At 37.4% G+C, this 22,098-nt stretch overlaps 1 protein-coding gene across 1 annotated transcript in view; it reads right to left on the bottom strand.

Moving 5' to 3' along the window:
* Window positions 1–865: 865 nt before the first annotated feature.
* The window catches only part of LOC308217434 (myosin-IIIa-like), a gene marked incomplete at its 3' end in the record, with an annotated part of 39,486 nt that continues 18,253 nt past the window's right edge, over window positions 866–22,098 (bottom strand). The window contains exons 3-6 of the mRNA XM_080610504.1: window positions 17,373–17,477; window positions 16,464–16,563; window positions 2,364–2,440; window positions 866–1,015 (exon numbers count right to left, since the gene is read on the bottom strand). Coding sequence (XP_080466630.1) covers window positions 866–1,015; window positions 2,364–2,440; window positions 16,464–16,563; window positions 17,373–17,477 — 432 coding nt within the window. The remainder of the gene's footprint in view (window positions 1,016–2,363; window positions 2,441–16,463; window positions 16,564–17,372; window positions 17,478–22,098) is intronic.

The raw sequence follows: 22,098 nt of genomic DNA, 5'->3' as shown, positions 1-22,098 counted from the left end.
TTGCTTAATAAAATCATGCTGCAAAAGATTAGATACAGTTGGGCGCTTCTCATAATCTTTAGTCAAGCACCTGTGCTGGCAGAAAAAAACATATCATTGTTGAGGGATTGTTGTTCAGTTTTGAAATGCTTGTCTGTAGTTTACTCATGCCTCCATAATAAATACATCCATCTTAATCATAAAAAATTTATATTGAAAATTGCTAAGATTTCACCAAAATGATGAGTCTGAGATGTTAAATCACTGCATTTTAAAACTAAATAGTCTGTAAGAAAAACAGAAACATCAAGTGTGTTAAAATGTTATTTTCCATTTTAAATCTGGAATCTCACTTGAAAGCCAAACTGGATTTACAAGGGTTTTTAAGGAAAAGTATTAGTAGCAAGATATTTCCATAGTGAATACAAAGATAGTTTACACATGACATTTACACATGTTCCATATTCAGCTACTGTGGTCTTAACTGTTACTCACTTGTTAATGAAGTCATTGAATTCAGGTGACCACAGTTCAGGCTGCTGTAGTGTTGGAGGAGGATTCCTGCAAAGGTCAATGTGACAATAAGTTAATAAGCTGCTCACTTGACAAAAACAATGTATGAAGGCAGGCTGAGTAATGAGGTTTAGAAGGCCACTGAAAAAAATACTGATTTTGACTGGTAAAAAGAGCATGGGTATATGACACAGTACATACATACATACAATACAGTACAGAAAACATAGCTGGACAAAGTATTTCTAACCTCCCCCTAGTACAAATAATACAAAGAAACTCTGCACACAAACTTACACAGTCTAAGTTTGAAGAAAGCAACAGTTAAGGAAAAAGCTCTGTCTAACCTGGCAGAAATAAGTACATCAAGATACTACCTTGGTATTTTGAAGAGTGCCCTCATAGGATGCAAATCAGCAAGGGGTGGATCTCCATCTCCCAGCTCTATTGCAGTAATACCCAGCGACCATGCATCACATCTGGCATCATAGGAGCTATCCAGCTGCTGTTCACAGGCAATCACCTGTTGGAGTAAAAGACTTGAATGGTCACTGTATGTTCAAATTTAAGAGTACACCCGCAGCTGGGGAAATCTCTTACAGGATCGAAATCAGTGAAATCCACAGACTTGCATGCATTCAGGAAGCTAAAGCTGAATTTTTCCTGCTGAAAAAAAACAATGCTTAAACTAGAAAAAGCAGGTGCCCATGAACACCAGGTTCTCTGACCAGATGTTCCCACATCAGACAAAGGGGTGCAAATCCTTGGCCTTTTCAGCTGAAGGTGGTAAACTACATCTCATGCTTAGGGAAGTAGAAAGAAACTCAGCAATGCTAAACTCTTTTCTATGAATTATTCCTGCAAAATAACTAATGGAGATATACTGCTCTGTCTATGAAGTGAAACAAGTAGGAACTTCTGCTGAAGCTGAATTCATTGTCTCCTACAGGGTCCTTGTTCAGCCAAATCAGCCAGTTTCAAGATGAAGCTATTTTTTCAACAATGCATTTTGCCACTGGATTACAGCAAACGGATTTGATTTCATGTATATTTCAGCTTATCTACAATGCTGAATGAATCTAGAATTTTTCATGCCATTAGCTACGGGTCTAAAGCAACATGAATGTTGCTAGCTACATGGCTAGGCCAATGCTTATGAATAGAGTATGTTTATAAAAACGTATATAAACAGAGTAGTTTCATGTGTATGTACGTGCATGTGTTGTGTGTGCACAAATACTGCAAGTGCATAGGCTTATGTATAACAAAACATCTTTCTTGCCTCAGCTTAAGATGTATCTTTGTATGCTTCTATTTCAGACCAGAAAAATCTCCAAAGATATGTAGTATCTTATGAATATTATATATATACATATATGAATATATATACACACACTATTATAGTACATCTTACTCATTCATAATAAACTCTTCCATTTCTTGCTGTCAGCTATGAATACACAGCATTAAAAACTTTCCAGGTGTAGAAATCCAAAGATAAAAGCTATAGTGTATTAAAAAATTACCACCCTGGGCTCCTTCCATCCATGGGAATATGACATACCTACAGTTCCAGAGCTTGGAGGGCTGAAAAGGATTAATGGTAGCACTATCTACTCTTTAAGATTTTAATCAGCAATTTAACATCTTGCTCTCTGGTTTTAAACTTGTAATTTCAAAAATAAACCCAATTTTAACTTAATCCCTGTGAACATGTAAGAAAAAAAAGTTGAAAACGCTTTTTTAAAGGACACTGGTATTTCATTTGGGGAACAGACCAGTGGTCAGGAAGAAAGACAAAGAACAACCAGAAATACAGAATGCAACCCTTCAAATACCCGTGACAGAATGTTTTGAAACATGAATCTAACCTCTGGAGCCATCCAGAACGGGGTGCCCACGGAGGTGTTCCGACGGAGGCGAGTGCTTGTCAGCTGGGCAGACACACCTGGAAGAACGAAGGGAAGCCATAATCAGAGCAACTGCTATTTCCATCCAAGACAGCCCTTCTGAGTGTTGACATCCTCATCTTCATGCTATGACTTCCCCTACAGGCAAATCTCAGATACATCTGTCTGGCCATGTCTTCAAAGGTACTCAGCACTTCATCTGAAGTTCTCCACATCCTTCGTTTCCAGTGATTAGAGTAGGACTGAGATTTAGCCACAAATGAGCACTTCATTAGTAATCTGACATATATATTTTGACTGGCTAATTACAGTTTTCCTATATCCTGTTTTAGGAGCGCAGTAGAGCACTTTAGGGAAAAGAAAAAAATAAAAGAGTTCTGTAACTTCCACATATTTATTTTTTTCTTTTAACGCTCAGTACTGATATTAGACCTCAGTTTCATTATTAATACATCTCAGGTTGAACACTATAAAAGATACTTATCCTCATCTTTTAGCGACTCTGCCATAAAAAAGAAACAATAAAACTTGAAAGATTCTTACAAAACCAGAAGTCTCTCCATGTTCAAAGCACACTCTCAAAGCAACAACAAACGCCTGCAAATCAGCTTTGTAACATGAGCTGTAGTTTAGAGGAATTAACTATTTCCGGCCAAAGCTAGAATGTGAACTCTGAGGTCTGAAGATTACTTACAGTTTTAAATTAAAATACACTGAAATATTAGGAATTCAAGTGGGATACAGCACACTTCTGACCAGCCTGCCACCATTTTCCTTCCTTACAAAACAAGTTTATATTGGTTGGAAATATCTCTAGTGTGTGCAAAGGGAAGAGAACAATACAGAGAAAAACAGCCCCTCAGCTAGCATGTCCTGGACTATTGTGGATTTATGAGTCAACATGGAGAAAAACTCTCACTCCACTAGCAAGTCCCAAACTGTTATGGATTTGAGTAACAGCCAACTGTGAGGTTCATCACAGGCATAGTCTGAAGGGCCAATATCATGGATGGCAAGTGAGGTGCTGAGTTCTACACTTCTTCCAATGTCTACGACTGACACTGAAGCTCACTTAATTTGCCTTCATACACATATCTGCTTCCTCTTCAAAAAAGTAAAAAGAATGAGTTTTACTCTGTGAGTGCCATTTCATTTTTCTGAAACCTATGAAGCTCCAGTGATCACCACTGGCCAGTTTCAGCTCTGATTGTCTGGTTTGAACATGTATGAACATATCTTCCTGAAAATTCTGCTGATGTTTCATAAAAGGAACAATTCACAGGAACTGCCCAGTGGAAATACTAACTAAATCTCTGTCTATGCAGAATTTGATTGATTTCGGTTTTTTAAAGCAGTGGTCAAGAAACCATAAAGGACTTGATCTGTTTTTCACTCTAAAGCTATGTCTTCAGCTCTGACTGACAAAAAATATCTGCATTTGCCTGTCACAGAAATGTATATAACTGCTGAAAATAAGGCAGCAAGAAAGATCCTGCCTGTTCCTTTGAGACAAACACAACCACTGCTTTTATGGTTGCCTCCCTCTAGTCTACTTCAGGCTTGAGAAAGTAAAATCTCTTTATCTCTCCCTGCATGCAGAAAGACCGATATAGTGTTTATACCATGGAAAGTAGGTCAGTCTTAGCACAAAGTCCATCAGTCCTACTTCAGCTCAGCTAAGCACAGCTTTGGTTTTGGCACCTCAAGGAGTTGTCTGAGGTCCAGCTTCCGGCTGGTTGTTTTGAGCTGTGGCTGTTCCGAGCCATCAGCAAAACACGTCATTCAGAAAGCAAAGAGTAAGCACACATTGCCACACATCTGTCACCGTTGCAGAGACGCCAACAGACATCATTACATGATCCTCATTTTTGAAGAGAAGGGAAGCTACTCTTCCCTCTCTCTTTCTACGTGTAGTGGGAGTCCCCTGTGCTAAGGCCTTTTTTTGTAGTCTTGGACACGGAAACAGGATTCAGATCTGCAGGCAAAGAAATTTTTATGATTCCATTGTCAGATATTCTAAATAATCACAACTTTCTGTAGAGATAAAGAACAAAATATAAAAGGAACATTAATGTGCACATTCTTTTCTGTCTGTGCACTGTTGCTTTTTTTCTCTTTGAACTGTAATTATTAAACTGAAGGATTTTTTCCTCCTCCCCCCTTTTTTACTTAAATAAAAAGCTGATTTAATTTAAATCGTTCACCACTACCTTCTTCAGGCTCTTGAGGTTTTTTGTGTGCTTTTTGTTTGTTTTGGGGTTTTATCGTTTTGCTCCTAGCAGTAAAGTGGCATTTCAGATTATGGAGCCTCGGTTTTATGACAAATGATATTTCCTCAGGCTTTTTCTGTGTATAGAGGAAACACGACGCAATTCCACACTTAGTAACATTTCTTCCAGCATTTCAGTAACCAGTCAAGCATGTAGCTGGCCAGCTTTTTATAACTTGTGTATTTTCTAAAAAACCCATCTTGCTCCTCCCCCTTCCCCTTCACTATTGCTTTGCTGCAAAATGAGTCAAATATTCTCCTAGGAAAATCTAAATATATGTTATAAAAGAGCATTCTATCACACACAAATGGTAAATCTTATGAAAGTGAAAAGCTTAATAAATAAATGCACTAATAGTACCAATGCAGACCATACCCCAAAGAAAATATTGTGTTCCCCCCTTTTTTAGGCATTAATTTACTCATAAAAACTGGAAATTAGCAGACTTACACCATGAATATCATTTAAGCTTTTCATTGCAAAAACTGGTATATTGGAATAACATTGAAAGTAAAGCCACCTACTTCTGACCTTAATACTCAGTAAAAGCAAAACAGTGCAGAAATAAGCTCCCTATTATAAGGAAAGATTTGTCTCCTAGTAGCACCCAATCTGAGCAGACACTGTTCTGATCTAAACTGGGAGGCTGTATAACATCGTTTTATGGTTATGTCCTGTGACAGAAGTATGCACATTTTATTGGTTGATGCTAAAGGGGGAATGGTGAGCCCTAGCAAATTCTACTAAATTCACATTCAGCACACACCAGGGACACTGCATTACCAACATGCTAGCCACTGCCTTTATATACAAAAACACAGACCCTATCCCAAAAGACCTACATTTTAGCTATTACATTGCCTCTGGCTACCTCTTTCATAACCTTTCTTCATTTCTTCTCTCAGTGTCCACTTCCCAATCAAAGCATCCTCTTTGTGACCTTTCTTGGACTAAGAACCTGCAACCCAACCATTCCTCAAGCTAGTCTCTGGACTAAAAACTGCTCCCACTGTTAATCCTGCAGATCTAAACAGGCCAAAATGCTTTGAATTATTTCCCAATATTTTTTTCATCTCCCAGAGAAACAGATGTAAAGCAGCACCAGCATCTTACACTTCATTCCCCATAAGCCTGCTGACAGATATGTTTTGGCATTCCTGTTCCATGTTGTTTGCTGCAAAAAGCAGCCTGTCCTTCTTTGCCTCTCTTACAATGGAGTGAAGACAACCCCTCATAAATGACTCAACCCCATCTTTTTACTAGATCCGGAGACAACAGGTCCCAATGGTTTAAGGTTTTCCTTTAGCACCCTAAGCTTCACTTTGAGAAGAAGCCACCACTCTTGTCAGGAAGCAGAGAGAGAAGTAGCTACTTCCCATGGAACAATGGTGGTGTCATAACTCCTCTATAATTGCTGTTATCCTTGAAACTGTCTCATTTCTTTGCTTCTTTCAGGTTGCATTGGTGTAATGGTACATATACTGACAGGATAGCTTCAGACAGATCAGCTGAAACGCATACAAAATGCTAAAAACATAATACACGTAATTCCTTCGAAATCCACAACAAAAGACAACAGAGAAAGAACAAGATTAAAACAAAGCAATTCTGATAGTCCAAATGACAAACATCAAAACACACCAGGTTGTAATTGTATTGCAGTGATGGCAGCATTCCCACTAAGAATGTAAACGGAGGCCAGAATGCTGATCCCAGGTTTAATTACTTAGCATGGATAGAAAGCATAAAGGTATTTAATAGAAAATGTTACTAATAGAAAATGTTACTAACAGGCCATAAGGATACACGTGTTTCAGAACATTTTTGAAACAATGTCAATGCTCAGAATTTCTTACAGATAATCAACTGACCTCAAAACCAAGCTTTTAAACGAAAATAGCACAGAGACAATACTGTTTCTTTGGGTGAGCTTTTGACAGAAAAAGACGGATGAGAACTTCCTGGTGATAAGGGCTCAAATCATGTCTAGAACTAAAATCAGGTTCTGACCAATAAGATGGAAATGAGAAGATAGGAAACAAAGTTGAAACGAAGAGCCAAAAAAAATCAGACTTTTCAGCAGTTTTTATGTTGAAAAGTGTGTGTTATGTTCTGCCATGTCATGTCATGTTATGTATGTTATGATGAGGCATTACTTCTTTTATCATAAATCCACAGTGCCTACTCCTTCTTGTCCTTCAGATGTTTAGAAATAATTTTCAGGATTATTCGCTCCATCACCTTCCCAGGGATCTAAGTGGGACTGACCAGCCTGCAGTTCTCTGAATCCTCCTTCTTGCTCTTCTTGAAGGTAAGAGTGACAATAGCTTCCTTCCACTCCTCAGGAAACCAGTCAGTCTCCAAGACCTTTCAAAGATTATCCAGAGTGGCCTTGCAATGACATGGGCCAGCTCCCTCAGCACTCTTGGATGCATCCCATCAGGTCCCACGGACCTGTGTATGTACAATTAATTTAAATTCTCCCTAACCTAATCCTCCTCTACCAGGGGTAAGTTTGTTTTGGTTCAGACTTTCCCATTGGTCTCACAGATCTGGGATTACTGAAGGCCAGCCTGACAACTAAAGACCATGGTAAAGAAGACATTGAGTGCCTCTGCCTTTTATCACCACATCCCTGTCTTTATGCGTTATTTTAATGAATTTAGTGTGTTAATGATGAAAACTAAAGTATCCCACTCAGGAAAACATGCACCGCAGATGCAAATCTTAAAACATATCCAAAAGGTAACCAAGTAGTCCTTTACAACTCCAGGAAGATCAAAAGCTTAGTACACAAGAAGACCATGTATATGAGCTGCTTGGAAAATTAAAAATCCGTGGTGATTACTACAAGCCAAGAAGCATGTAACAAGAATGGGATAAAAAATTGAGTCTGTACTATGAAATATAATGTGATATAAATGAAAACTAAGGGTATTGAAGTCCAGTGGCTTTCACAGTAAACTCACCACAAAGACTAAAAACAAAGAAAAGGCATTTTTAGGCATATAAGGAACCAAACAAAAATTCTAAATCAGATACAGAATCATTACAAGGTATGTACTGATAATGAAATAGTAAGCAGTGATTTAAAAAAAAAAAGCAGAATGTTCGCTACATCTATGAGATATATAACCTTTTTTAAACAAAAGGTTCTAATACAGCTTCTTTCTTTAAGAAACTTGAGAACTTTTTCATAATACAGGGGATTGTCAGGATGGTGTGGCAGCGTACTCATGCTTCCCTTAGTCTATGATTCTGATTGCACCCCTTCCATGGCCTTCAGTAGAGCAGGTGACCATGGGATGCCCTCCACATGCTCCTGACAGTTCAGTGTGACACCAGGCCAATGATTCTAATCAAATCTCATGCTTCAGGGCGTCAGCTGGTTTCCTGAAAGGGATGCACAGGAACATTTGTTTTCCTGATGGCCAGATGTATTTAGATAGCAGAAGCAGTCTTCTCTAGAGCCTAAGGGATTTGTGCAGCTACACTGAATCTGGTGAAGATGATCTTGGAGGTCTTTTCCAACCTGACTGATACTGCTTCTACGATATGAATACTCAAGTATGCTGGTGAGGAAAGTCCTCCTTTTTAGATGCTGCCTTCCTACATATGAGGTTTCAAACTAACTGCCACTTTTGAGACCCAAAAAAAGATTTTTTTTCGTGTATGAATGGGAAAACCCTGGAGATTTTTCTCTTTGTTACATGACATGGTTCTCCTGTTAAGATTATCTGGGTGACTGGCAACATCTGTGCTGATGGAGAGAATGTTTAAAATACATAAGGACGTGAATACTTCAGTACAAATGAGTAATTGGGTTCAACTTTCAGGTAAAAATTAATGTATTTTAGTATACACAGATACGCCTCATGATAAAACCAAGAGCAAGCCTTTGCTGGCGAGACTGTGGTGTTTTCTCACTTCATGTGTTTCTGGCATATGACACCAGCTTTCTGTGTCAAGCTTCTTTAATGTTTAAGCCATCAGTGACATCTTTATGTGCCTTAGAAAAAAATACTTGAAAGACCAAGTGTACAGCTTATCCTGGATACAGAATTTGGCCACATGATTTCTTTTTTTATTTTTGTTATTGGACAGCACAAAGGTTTTCATTCACATGTGGCTCATAAAATAAGTTTTTAGGGACTAAGCCTTCAACAAAGAATTAAACATTCAACAATGAAAATGTCCCACAGCTCAAGCCAATGCAATCCATCTTATCCCTGCTAACCCTAGTTTGAAAAATTTGGAATTATTACTATGATTGGGTTCAAAGCAGTCTGACAAGCTGCTCATGAAGAAAGTTTTCTTCAAAGTCTCCTATTGTCTTCTGTCACAGTCCCTTAGCAAATGCTTTTTAGAAGCAATGTGTGAATGTCACACTGTACGGTATGCAGAAATGACAACACAATAACAGCCTGGTTTTGATCTGAATCAGTGAAGCAGATAGCTTTATTATGATGCATGCTAGAATTATTAAGGCAAACACAAGCCTTGCTATGATTCATTGCTTGAAGTAAGCTAAGGGCAGAAAAAAATATTTTATTTTTAATACTTTCAAATTAAATTATTTTAATTAATTGTTTCATTTTTGCTGAATGATTCAGACAGCATTTATAGGTAATGCAGGGCAAGGAGAAAGAGATGCAGTAGGATATTCTGACTACTCCAGAGTAAGTAATCTACAAGTCTGGAAAATTACTCAAGGTCATGTTGCGTTTCTCTTCAATGGTTCCTCCTTGCAGGACATGCAAGGCTGGGAACCATGATATATATTAAAAGGGACAGAGATTAAAATGTCCCTCCTCAAAATGTTCCAATAGTGCTCCAAACCTGGATCAGTCACAATTGTCTTCTCAACCCATTCACTGAGCACAAGGTGGCTCTAGACTCTCAATCTATTGCAGCCCAAATTGTACTGTGTGCATTTGCAGCACAGTCCTGTAAGCCTTCTCTCCCTCTGAAGTGCCAGATGCCACACAAGGCTTTCTAGATTGATCTGTGATCAGTCAACAAACTGCATCTATCAAGTCTGTTCACGGCACGAAGAGTCCATAGCACTGTGTCACAGCAAGGGAACAGAGCTATGGTTCCCTCCCCACCCTCTGTCCCAAGATTTCAGATGCTTTCCCCACATGACCAGCAGAAAGTTCCTCATGCACCAGAAAATCAGGAGAGGTGAACAGTTACACAGTGGAACTATTAAGATGCAGTCCTACTAAGGATTCCTTAATTACTTTGAGATTGTCCCCATATTTTGAACATGCTCTATAGTGTAACTGATTTTACTACTCTTGCTTTGTCATTATAGCAGCTGCTGGCACATTTATACTTCAAAAACTCTAACTGCTTCGTACAGTTACAGAATACTAAGTATTTTGACCTGTATTTCTCTATGGGAATGGGCATGAATATAATGCGATAAAACATAACAAAACCATCTATGCATCTGAACTTACATTGATCAATTACTACTGATCACTACTAGTGGTAAAGCATCACTAACATAATTTGTAAGGAAGAGAAATATTGGCAGAATTATTAAACACTCTTTCTAGGAGAAAAACCCCAAGAAATTCATTTTATGAACTCAACTGAATCATGAAATGAACTTAATACTTTCACTTGTTATCATCTGAATGAAATTATGCATGCATTTTAAAGTAAAAATAAAGTTAATATAAAAATACACTACCAAAAAGAGTGCCATACAATTGGCTTGTTTCAACAAATTGCAATTTGCAATTATAAGAAAGCCACCCAGAACTGCCAGCATTAACATTGCCTTAACTTTGGATAACTTCAAGTAGCTTTAAAAGAATGATCATTCTCTCTGTAACAAAATAATAACCCTATTACGCTCCAAACACAAAAGCTAACCTCTGTCTATCTGCAGTTTCCAAACTACATGGAAGAAATAGTTCAAGTATTGAACAAGGTAATGTCAATTTTCAGTATGTCTAAATAGAGCAACACAGTATTCCCTCCCCCAATTCATATTAAATGTCTAGTTGACTCAGGCTACTATACATTCACGATAAAACTGTGCTAGCTACATGAAAAGTGTGATATCTGAAACTGCATTTGGAATGCCAAGACAATATTCACATGCAACTTTTGCATCAAATACTTGATGTAAAACAAAAAAGCAGAAAAAATGCAAACTGAGCATGGTTGAAGTACAAAAATCACCTTACCTTCACCATATATTCCATTAATGTTACAATACATGTTTTACTTATGCAATCTCTTTATTCACAGTATTAAAGGAACCCTTGAAACCACTCTTCTATCAACTGCATGCAGAACAGCTTGTAATTTTCCACCATCTGCCAGCACCAGTGAGATTGCATTACCTTCTTTCCACACCTTCCGCTGGAACCTGCTTTACCTACAGAACCCCCTTTGATCTTTCCTATGTATTTCTTATTCAGAGACTCTAATGATGAAGAGTTTTATATACCATTAATGAAGAAGAAACTAAAAAGAGACAGTGCCAATCATTTTCAATATCCCCTTTTCCACAGTGTTAGTCATAGGTAAACTGGGGGGAATCATGGGAACTCTTGTGGTTAAAAATTGGCTTGAATTACAAAGATTTAATGAGTCCTCCAACTTTTTATTTTCATTATGGGAACTCGAGTATTTCTAATATCCATTTAGATGTCTGACTCTATTGAGATGTTGAGATGCCTGACATTTTTCCTGTGACTTTTCTTGGTAATAATGTCAACAGTCTACATGTGGCAAGGAAGCATGTTTTAATTAGATGCATAGAAGGACATGGCCTTCAGCAAGGATCAGCGTTGCTCTAAAACTATGCATTTGCCTAAGTGATGGAGTACAATCTATACTTATATTTTTTGTGGGCATTTACAAGACAACAGCTGCTCATCATGAGATATTTCTAGTCTGTGGCAGCAGGCTTCAGCAGTCCCATAAGAAGTATGAGCTACCTGTGCCCTTGTTCAAGACTGTCAGCCTACAAGGTTAACCCTCAGAAACACAGCTGAAGAGGAACTTTCCATCAGCATTACACTCTCCTGTTTTTAGCTAAAAGAATGACTTGCAACGTAACTCTAGATGTTTCAGAACTTTGAGTGGAAAAGTGGTTCTTTCCTCCATGAGTTCCCCACATGTCAGCAACATGTCTAGTTTGCTGATATGGAGTCATGTTCTATAGGATCTTCTTCTTTCAATAACATGTAAGTGTGAAAAGCTCTGGGTTTTAAGCTCTCAGACTCACTGCAGTGGCAGGGGATTTCAGAAACATGTCAAATCTTTCAAGATGAAATGTCACTTGGACTTTTTCAGACCAAAGTTAAAATAATAAAAATAATAATACAGCTAAGTTTCTCCCAGTTTCAAACAGCACATTATTTGACATCTCAGAATTTCCAAATGGGAATTGTGTCTTAGACTAATATTGTTTAATACACGAAAGGCCCTGTGCAGCATCCTGATTTCCAGAAAAGAAATTGAATTGAGAGGGACTATTCAAAGAAGCAAATATTTGTCAGCATAAGCAGATGTTATACACTTGGCTCCTTATGAAAATGGTTATACACTGTAAGATGCAGATGAATATATGAATTTTATTACAGATGAGGTGTGCTATGCGTGCAAGTGACTTCAGGCCAGTTTTTTAACTGATGAAACAAGGTCAGACACTGAAAGATAGTAGGCAGTAAAAGCTGCAGATTAATTTGTCACAAGACTTTCAATAGATACCTAGCATTAAATTAATTTGGATTTACCTGCTAGAAGTTTCTGAAAATTTTACTGCACTTTTAGTGGTAAAATTTATTTTCAGTCTGGCTCTTTAACATCAATCCACAGCATTCAACCAGACTGCTGAGGAACAGATGTAATAGACTTTCTTCCCAGAACACTAATAAGCAATTTTGAATATAATTAAGAATATTTATAAAATGGGAATTTAGTTCACACTTTGCTTGCCTCCAACCCTTTTTATACAATATTATTATACAGCTGTCTTCCTTTAAAGTGCTGCAGGGAATTTACTTTAATGTAAATCTATATTTTTCCATCAAATCTCTATCCTATACTGAAAACATAGCAGCTACACTTGAATATAGTGCAGCTATTTATTATTTGTATTGATGTGGTAGAGGATGCTCCTTGCTTCGAGCATAATTGCTGCAATTCTCAGGCGTAACATCCTTCCCCAAAGGCTTTCTACCAGAACAACAGCTAATTCCCACAAATGTTGAGGTAGCAAACCAGCCTTCAGTCAACCTTCTCTCATAAGGAAAACACAAACTTTTAATGTATCTAGAAGTTAAATGAATTCAGGGACTGAATCTGTGATCATGGGATGCTTAGAGTAGATCCCCTTGGTTGCTACTCATTATCTGTAGTAAAAAAAGACTGATTTTGTTTATCTTTGCCAATTTAAGTTATCATACTGGATGGATGTCAGGAGAGAGGATGCTTTCCTCGTAACAGCATTTCAAACTTCTTGTGGCTTGGACAGTTTAGACTAAAACTTCTATCTGGCAATAGCTTTATAAGTAATGGAGCTCCAGATGCATCGGTGTGGAGACGTTATAGATTTGTTTACTTGATTTCATCATTAATGTCAACAGGGATTGAGTGTTTCTTAGATACGAGAATATTACTGGGGTAATTAAGCAATATTACAGCAGAATTTTAAGGGAAAGCAAAAATTTCACTCTTCAAACCAATGTGGGTGAGGCACTGGCACAGTATTCTTTCAAAGTCTTTCTCACCTTTTAACTATCAATACCTCTATGAAGGGCAAACAGTTCAGGCTGTTAGCCTGAATTTTGGAAAAGCTTTTCCACACACTTCCTCTACTACCTCAAGCAGATCAGTCTCTCAAAGTTTCAGATTCCCCAACTGTTAACTGGGAATTATAGTAATTTACTTCCTCATAAGAGTGTTGTGAAGGTCATCTGTTACAGACTGTAATGTATTCAGAAACTAGGGCCACAGCATACACAAATACCTATGACACAACAACGGTAAGGCAACGTGTACAAACTGTGTGACAAAATGAAGCTTCTGGAAAGCCAGTACTGCTGTGCAAGAAAGGACTCAGAATGGTGGTACTCTATACCATCAAGTTCAAAGAGTACAGAAAGAACAAAGGAAAGGAAAGCTATTTTCAAAGGTGATTTAATTCACTGAAAGTTAACTGTTCTTTCATTTATGACTCTTAAAAGTTCCTAACTGTACTTTAATTAAAAAAAAAAAAGACAAAAAAAAAGACACAAGTGCAAATTGTATTACCACACAACACATACAGACTAGGTCTTTTTCTAGTATTGTGCTCCACAAGGCACTTCACAGATCCGTCTTTCAGATACATGTTTTATGCATCTGTTTACATGAAAATCACCATAAAGAGTATCAGGAGAGGAGAACAAAGGGCTCTTCAGGAACACCTCATCATCAACCCGCATGCAGGAGAATGGCACAGACAGAATTATCTTGGGAATGGTTCACTTCCATTGTCAAGTGTTAGGTGGTTGAAGAGGTCCCCAATCCACTGCCTCTGCTTCCCTCCCCACAACAGAAAAGCTGTGTGCATGCTAGAAAGCCCAGGGTGGTTATTTGGGTTGGTGTTGTTTGTTTGTTTGCTTGGCCCCACATAATAATTGGTTCAACCTAAACAAAAAAATTTGTTCCACTGAATATTTACTGGAAGAAAATGGGATTGTGCCTGCATGTCTATCTCATTCTGCAGCCTGCAGATATACAGGCTTATATATTAAAAGATGGCTATGAGTTTCAGTCCCTGATCCAATAAATGTTTATGTACAACACTCTATAGTAGTGCCAACATGAGAGATTTTGATCAACTCACATTCCTGGCTTAAATGTACTCCTGGAATCAGATTAATGTGGGTTTAAATCCTCTTAAGTAGAAGACACAAATCTTCCAAATCTCAGCTGAATACCTTAAACATCAGCCTGAAGGGTGAATGGTACGTCTTCCACGATCATTTTGTGAAGACTGTATAATTTTTTCCTATATTACTACTCATTATTGGCTTCATATTGTGCTTTGTTTTTTTGTGGGTGTTTTTTTTTTGGGGGGGAGGGCAAAAAAAGCCAGGGAAAATTTCTTTCTATCTCTTCCTAAGTTAAGGTGCAGTTTCTCTATTCCTTTGAGATGAAAGACTGCAGATACTACAGGCTCCTCCTTGACCCACATAAGTGTGTGTGTGTATGTTTGTTTCTTGTGCATGTTCTCATCTGTGCTTTGGAATCACAATTTTCCCCATAAGATTTTAAGGTTATTTTTCAATTACAGCCTTGGCAGCAGACTGCAGTAGCTGGGGAATAAAGAATTCAGGTCCTCATCCCTACATCTTGTATGTTTTGACATCTGCATAAGTGAGTTAATTTTCAGAAACATTGATCCTCCACGGCTCTAATTGCCTTCAGCACCTTAGAAAGAAAATAGTATACACAATACATTAAAAACCTGTGAGCAAAAATATTGATTTTGCCTCACATTAAACTTCCAGACTATTAGAAAATACTAGTAAGTGTACAAAAGATAATTTAGGAAGTCTGAAGGCTTTTCAATAGAACATTTTATCCGATAAATAAAATAGTGAACATAAATACATGAATCTTCAGAAGAATAAGTAACCCTAATAATCGTGGGGATCTTAAATGTGAAGTAATGAGAGTTACATAAATACAGTCTACCGGCAGGAAGACGCTACAGCAATGGGAGTTAAAATCCCATGATTAATTTAAACAATTGCTATGTATCAATTGAATATATCTTACTAAAAAAAATTGGAGGGTAAAGGAAAATTTTCAGATTTTCCATCTTTTGAATGGAATCATCTTTACAATTGTCTGCCATGCTGTGAAGTAGTTACCAAGAAATTGAATTTAAACATTAGAAGACAGTGTGCTACCAGGGGATAACAGTTCATAATAATGAGCATTGTTATTTTTTACACACACACACACCCCTCCCTTATATGGAACAGCAGCCAATACACTTATAAGGCGAATCACTGTAGTATGGCTGGTAAGTAACAGGTTGCATCCATTTACCTGCATGTCTGCTTTTCACTTTTGGTGGTGAAACCAGACCGTAACATTCAAAAATCACTTTAGCCCTAACAGACTTGATCAGATCCTTTTCATGTCATGCAAGTTCTTGGGTTTAGACTTGCCAAAAATAATCTGTTAGTCTTCCCAGACTTTGGAAAATGGGGATTACCTATGTAATATCTCCACCTCTACTGCTTTCTCACAGTATCTCTTGTTTTGTTTCAAATCACACTAATGAAGTATATGTGACTGAGGTGAAGCTCATATATTCTTCACAAGATCTAGTAAATTTTAAGTCTTCTCATATATAACAGGAAGCTCTTCCCTATCAGCTTCTTATTTCACTGAAACAGCCCATGATCCTGAAGGAACTAAGTACCAACCTTATTTGAACTCTATTAACTAACTTTGCCATTTCACTCACTGTGTCTGCCCCAAAGCACTTGGCACTTACTACCACCAAGTTATACCTTCTATTTGTTAGCCATGCTATCAAAACAGCATTAGCAAAATTGCTGGAAACCCCAAAGTTGTAAAAACACAAAGTCTCTGAATATTTTATTTCTATCAGGTTAGAAAATAACTTTGGTTATCCAAGCAATTTTTAACAAAGAACTCAAAAAATTATTAAAAACATAATTAATCTTTTCTGATTTATTTTATTTTCCATACTTCAGATGTACAACATTAGTTGAATATATAAGTAATAATAACTTACCAAAATCCACAAGCTTGACTCCTCCTTCAGTGGTCAAAAGGATATTATTTCCCTTAATGTCACGGTGGATAGTTTTGTTTTCATGCAAATGCTGAAGTCCCTGAAAGATGAGATGCAAACATGAACTTTCTACTAACACTTCTGTCTTCTACACTACAAAACATAAACAAAAAAGTAGCAGAAAAGTATGGAAAGCCATAAAGCAGATGGGGTTTTTTTTTAATCCAAAACCACAGAGATGTCATTCTTACTGGAAAAAAACCCCAAACAAACCACTTAGCACACCATAAGGAATAGATATTTTTTAATTAGTCCACTTTATGTCAAGTAGAAATTTCAAGATGAAAGCAGGAAAAAAGCACTATAAATCTACGTTCTATATGACACCTTTAGAGTATAAACTCAAAGAAAACTGCTAAGGCCTAAATTCCACTGCAGAATATCAAATTCTGGTTAAAAGAAAATTAAAAATAATGACACTAGATCCTGATCAGAAAAAAAAAAAAAAAAAAAAAAGTATTCTTGTAGTAGTGTTTGAATTCACTCGATCTGTTGACCATTTTGCTATAATAATATTTCAGATACAGACATAAGAAAATGAACAGTATTTGGGGCATATTTCTGCTATTTCTCAAAAGCAAAGCAATTCTGATGCAGAACTGTGTTTACTGAGGAAACTAAACAATAGTCAGAAATAAATTTTCATTCTCTTAATAATGAAACATACTAATTCTTCTTCACCTTGCTTGTTCAAAAAGAACCATCTGAATTACACATTACATTGATTTCATTAAACACTGCTATAATACAAGATAGTGAGCCATATTACTGAAGACATGATCTTCATTCATTTAAAGAGAAAAATATGAGCTGAATACTGACAGTCCTTTCACTGAGAGCTTATCTTACCATCAGAGCTTCATGCAGAATGTAAGCAATTATAAGTTCATTCATCCTTTCGCCTCTCTTCAGAAATCCTTTCACAAGATCAGTCACGGATCCTCCATTGCACAGCTACAAAACATGAGGGAAATATAAGAAGGAATTAAGAATGCTGGAGTAGCCACCTGGTTTTACTTTTCAGTGGGGTTTGTATTTGTAGCCGAATGAGCTCCTATTAAACTGGCAAACCACAAACTGTCCTCACGTCTACCATTTGTACAAACAACATACACAGCAACTTCTGCCATTTTTTTCCACTAGTTTCTGCATTTAATTATCCTTGCTGAAATACAAGTACAGCAGTCTGTATCTTTGGTTTTCTATATACACGATTGCTTTTCACTGAAACAGAAGCAGCTTATAGTGCAATAATTTTGCTTCAAAGGCATGTTCTGTAGGGCATGCCAATTGCTTCTTATATCATCATGTGCAACTCACCAGCAATGCATTGATTATTACTGCATCAATTATCAGGTACAAAAGCCACATACAACATAAAATGGATTTAAAGACAGGCAGCAGAGAAATTCTCCCAACAGGAAAATGGTCCAAAGGGAAAGACACCCTCTTTGCCAAGCAGCCCTTAATTCCTAGTGTAGAAGGATGTTATACACAAGGGATCGGCATCATGGAAGATGATGAAAGCACCATGGAAAGGTAGATCCCAACTCCCACAGAAACAAGGTGGGCCAGGGGTGTAAGACTAATTATACCCACTGTAGCACCAACCATGTCAGCTTCTTGTTCTAGATGCAAAGCCACAATCTACTCTGGATAACCATTTCTCCTGTCCAAGGTCCAGTTAGACCCTCATGTCCTGTCCCACAGGAAGCAGAGATTTGGCCTTGCTCCCTAAAAAGATCAGTGCACCCACATTACTAATAGATTAGTTTAGACCTGCAATATTTCATATGTTCATTTTTATCACTTACAGTTTTTCCACAGGAAGAAGCAACAGTGTAGCTTTAGCAGCTTTAGCAGCTAACTGTAGCAGTTACACACCCGCAAAGAAGAAATTGGTACTTAAGCCCTTAAACTATCCATAATGCACTTAATACTCATTGACTGTACCTCTGTAAACAATACTCATCGACATTACCTCTGTAGAGGAGCAGCTGCTTCCAATAGGACAGTGAAACAAATTGTAAGTTTAATACTATATCATCGGGTGGCTTTTCAAATGACAATAAATACTCATGTACGACATTTTGCCAATCCAGCGCAAAACAGTAATTCCTTTTGACAATGTATTTTGAAGTCTATTCGGATTAAGGGCATAACTTATAAATAAAACCTTTCAACTGCAGAATTCCAGACATCAGATACTCCTTACATGATGTTTTTAATCTGTTCTTCTATACCTCTACCTTTTTTCTGTGCTGCAATTACAGAAAGACTAGCACCTTACCAAAAAAGCATTTCATAGCCCTTTGTACCCGAACATTCCAATAATTTTCTGACTACCTTTGGAACCCCTGGGTTGCACTGAACTTGCAGCACAAGAATGCTCACACAAAAACTATTTAATACGTAAGTCTTGTAGAAAGATTTGTCCCGCATCAGGTCAGTGAAGGCACTGGTCTTATAGATGCCGAGCTCTATGACAACAATCTTAGAACTCTCTTAATCTCACCCTTACTTCAGTGGGACATTGAAGTTTAATTTACTGTCTTTAGCCATGCTGGTCTGCCTTCTCCATTGACTTTTTCTAGTTACTTTTTTTTTTTTCTACAATGACATTATCTTCCCTAGGTCTCTATTGTTTTAACTTTGTGACATCAGTGACACGTTTAATCAAACCAAATGGATGATGACAATTCTGGTTAATGTATTTGCGTTTCAGGGGATTGAAACTGTTTCACAAGTGACAAACCACTTGTGAAACAAATTACATACATGATATTCTTAAAACTATTTTTTTTTTCATTATCTAGTATTAAAATGGTGCTCCTCATAGGTGGACATTCTTTTGTTTCCTTTACAGAGCTGGATATCTGTTATCTATAAAGAAAACTAACCCACAAAGGAATATATTCTTTTTCTACATGGGAAAAGGAAGAAACTATAGCCCAGAAATTACCTTCTTCAATGTTTAGGCAGTAAAGCCAAGACTGAATTTATTTGCCTGGGTCAGCAATGTTTATTTTTTTTTTTTTAAACATGTTGCTTTAAATAATTTTTCTACCCCTGTCATAAGATACAAATCCCTATTAGGAGATAAATATCAGTATTGTAAGATAAAACTTAACTAAAGTATCAGGTTATTTTTCTACAGGCTAAACAAGTCCTCATGGGTAAAATGTTGCATTTAGTCTCATTTCTTATTTCTACTGTCTATTTTTTTGCAGGTGAAGCTGCCACATGTCCCTATAACTATGCACTTAACCAAAGTTCAAACGGTGATTCTTTCTCTTGAATCTGGTTATCAAATTGCATGTGTGTTCAATGCAAGCTTATCATAAACACCTCAGAAAGTCCCTCTCCTAACAGGATCAAAAAAAATGATGATACTCCTGCCTAATGCAGTACTGGACCATATTTGCTTGGGAATCTGAGTAGACAGGGCAGTATATTATTCTTGGGGATGTTGACTAGGATCTAGTTCATGACTTAACAACTTAAAGGGAAAAAAATCCCTAAACCATTTAAAAAAATCACATTCCTTCTGGAACAGATTATCTGCAAGTCTGTGTTATCTCCATCCCTGGAGATAATTCACAGCTTGCATGCAGTCCTTCAATGACAGGTTATAGGGTAAGCATTATTTAGCAGTACTGCCAGAATGGAAGTTTCCTGGTGTGTTGTTAAATATTGCAGCTTATAATTATGCTTCTTAGTAGCACACTATCCATAGTAAAAAGCTGTGTAGTCTCTTACCAAAGTTATTGTGTTGGAGTTAAGCCAACTGTAACGCTTGGATGACAAGAAATCATGGAAGCAATAGAGATGGTTTTAAAAAAGATCTCTCCAGTGAAGCATCCAGAGAAGAGAGGTGCTGGTAGATGTTATTTTGTTGCAAGCACTGTGAACTCACACGATCAAACAGCTAATCAGTCTGTGTCACAAGCCCACCTCATTTGGTAAAGCTCCTCAGAGTACCTTGATGAAGGGTATAAACAGACACTATAAACAGACAACAAGAAACATGTGGAGAACCTGCGACACAGACATAGAGTAGAAGCTATGTGTCTATCTGAGCTGTGTGCCACAGGGCTGCTTCCTAAAGGTCAAAGTAACTCACCAAATCTAATGTCTTTCAACCTGTCATGAGACATGGGCTCTTCTGTGAAGAGAATATTAATTCTATTTCCCTCTCCCATACTCAAAACACGCATGCACACATTCTCTATTACAGGCACAGATGCATTTCTTGTGGTTTGTATCAGTTTTACAATACCTATTTCAAGTAGCTAGTAATTCCAGGAGGAAAACTGTGTATGGAAGAAGTGTTGGTGGCATCTTTAGTAGTAGTAGATGTAAACTGAAAGGACTTTCTCAGTTTGGTTCTCAATTACCACATACTCAGGTATGTGAAGTGCATGCAAAACCAAAGCCCTTTACTCTGAACTGCTTTTAGGAAGTCTCCAAAGGCTGCATTTTCCCAGCAAAGGATAGAAATCCTCTTTTAAGCTCTTTAAATAAACTTAATTTAAAGAGAGAGACTTTTGTAAATGTCCAGCCTGTCAGACATGGTCTGACAGTGAAGGTACCAGTGATCCTCCCACAAGGATGCTATTTAGAAATGTCATCATGATAACTTTGTACATGAGCAATTTTCATCAATTTAATGTTAGCCACTTTTTCTATCGTTCCCTTGTGAATTATACGTACTTTAGTTACCGGCAGTATTTTCAGTGCCTGCAATGACAGAATGCAAATATTACCTGCAAACACAAGCAACTAAAAGGGTAGTAAACTGAACCCTGCAAGCTACATAAAAGGAAGCGGTGAAGACACACAGATGCTTCCCAGAGGCACACAGCAAAGGATGAGAGGCAACAATCCCAACTGCAAGATAGTAGATTCCTACTGAACATAAATGAAAAGCTTCTCCAACAAAAGTAGTTAAGCACTGGAACAGATTATCTCCATCCTTATAGATAATTCACAACTTGCATGGCAGAGACCCTGTGTAAACCTGTAACATTGGAGTTAAACATCTATGAGAAGGGGGCTGGACCCAATAACCATCAAAAGTCCCTTTCAAACTATAGTTTTCTATAATTCATAATATTTGGATTTTAATATATTCAGTACCTAGTTCAGGTATTTAGACAACAGTAATGGGAGAAAGGACTAAGGAATCTTCCATATTCAGACCAAGGAAAGAATAATTTGATAGAAATCTTGATCCACATGAAAACCTGCATGCAAAGGCTGTAGCTCAGATGGCCATACATAGCTGTGTCAGAAGAGGTGGTTGTGACTCTTCTACAGTGGTAGCAAAGGGTTCCTCCCTTATGATTTTCCAGCACTCAAAAGGCAAAGACTCATACTGGGATGACATACAGTCCTCCACCCACCCATCTGCCACAACCCTGTACTACTTTAATTGAGCTATTTGTATGCAAAGATGTCTTCAGCAATAGATTTATAAAATAGCATGATCCTAACACATGAAATGTCAGTTAAAATTGCCATCACATCACAGTTATCCAGGTGTTCTTTTTAGGTCGTACTCACTTTCCATCTG

This window comes from Psittacula echo (assembly GCF_963264785.1).
Source record: "Psittacula echo genome assembly, chromosome: 2".
NCBI classification, from domain to species: Eukaryota; Metazoa; Chordata; class Aves; order Psittaciformes; family Psittacidae; genus Psittacula; species Psittacula echo.
Note: the sequence above shows the minus strand (reverse complement) of the source record. Positions and strands in the feature narration are given on the sequence as shown.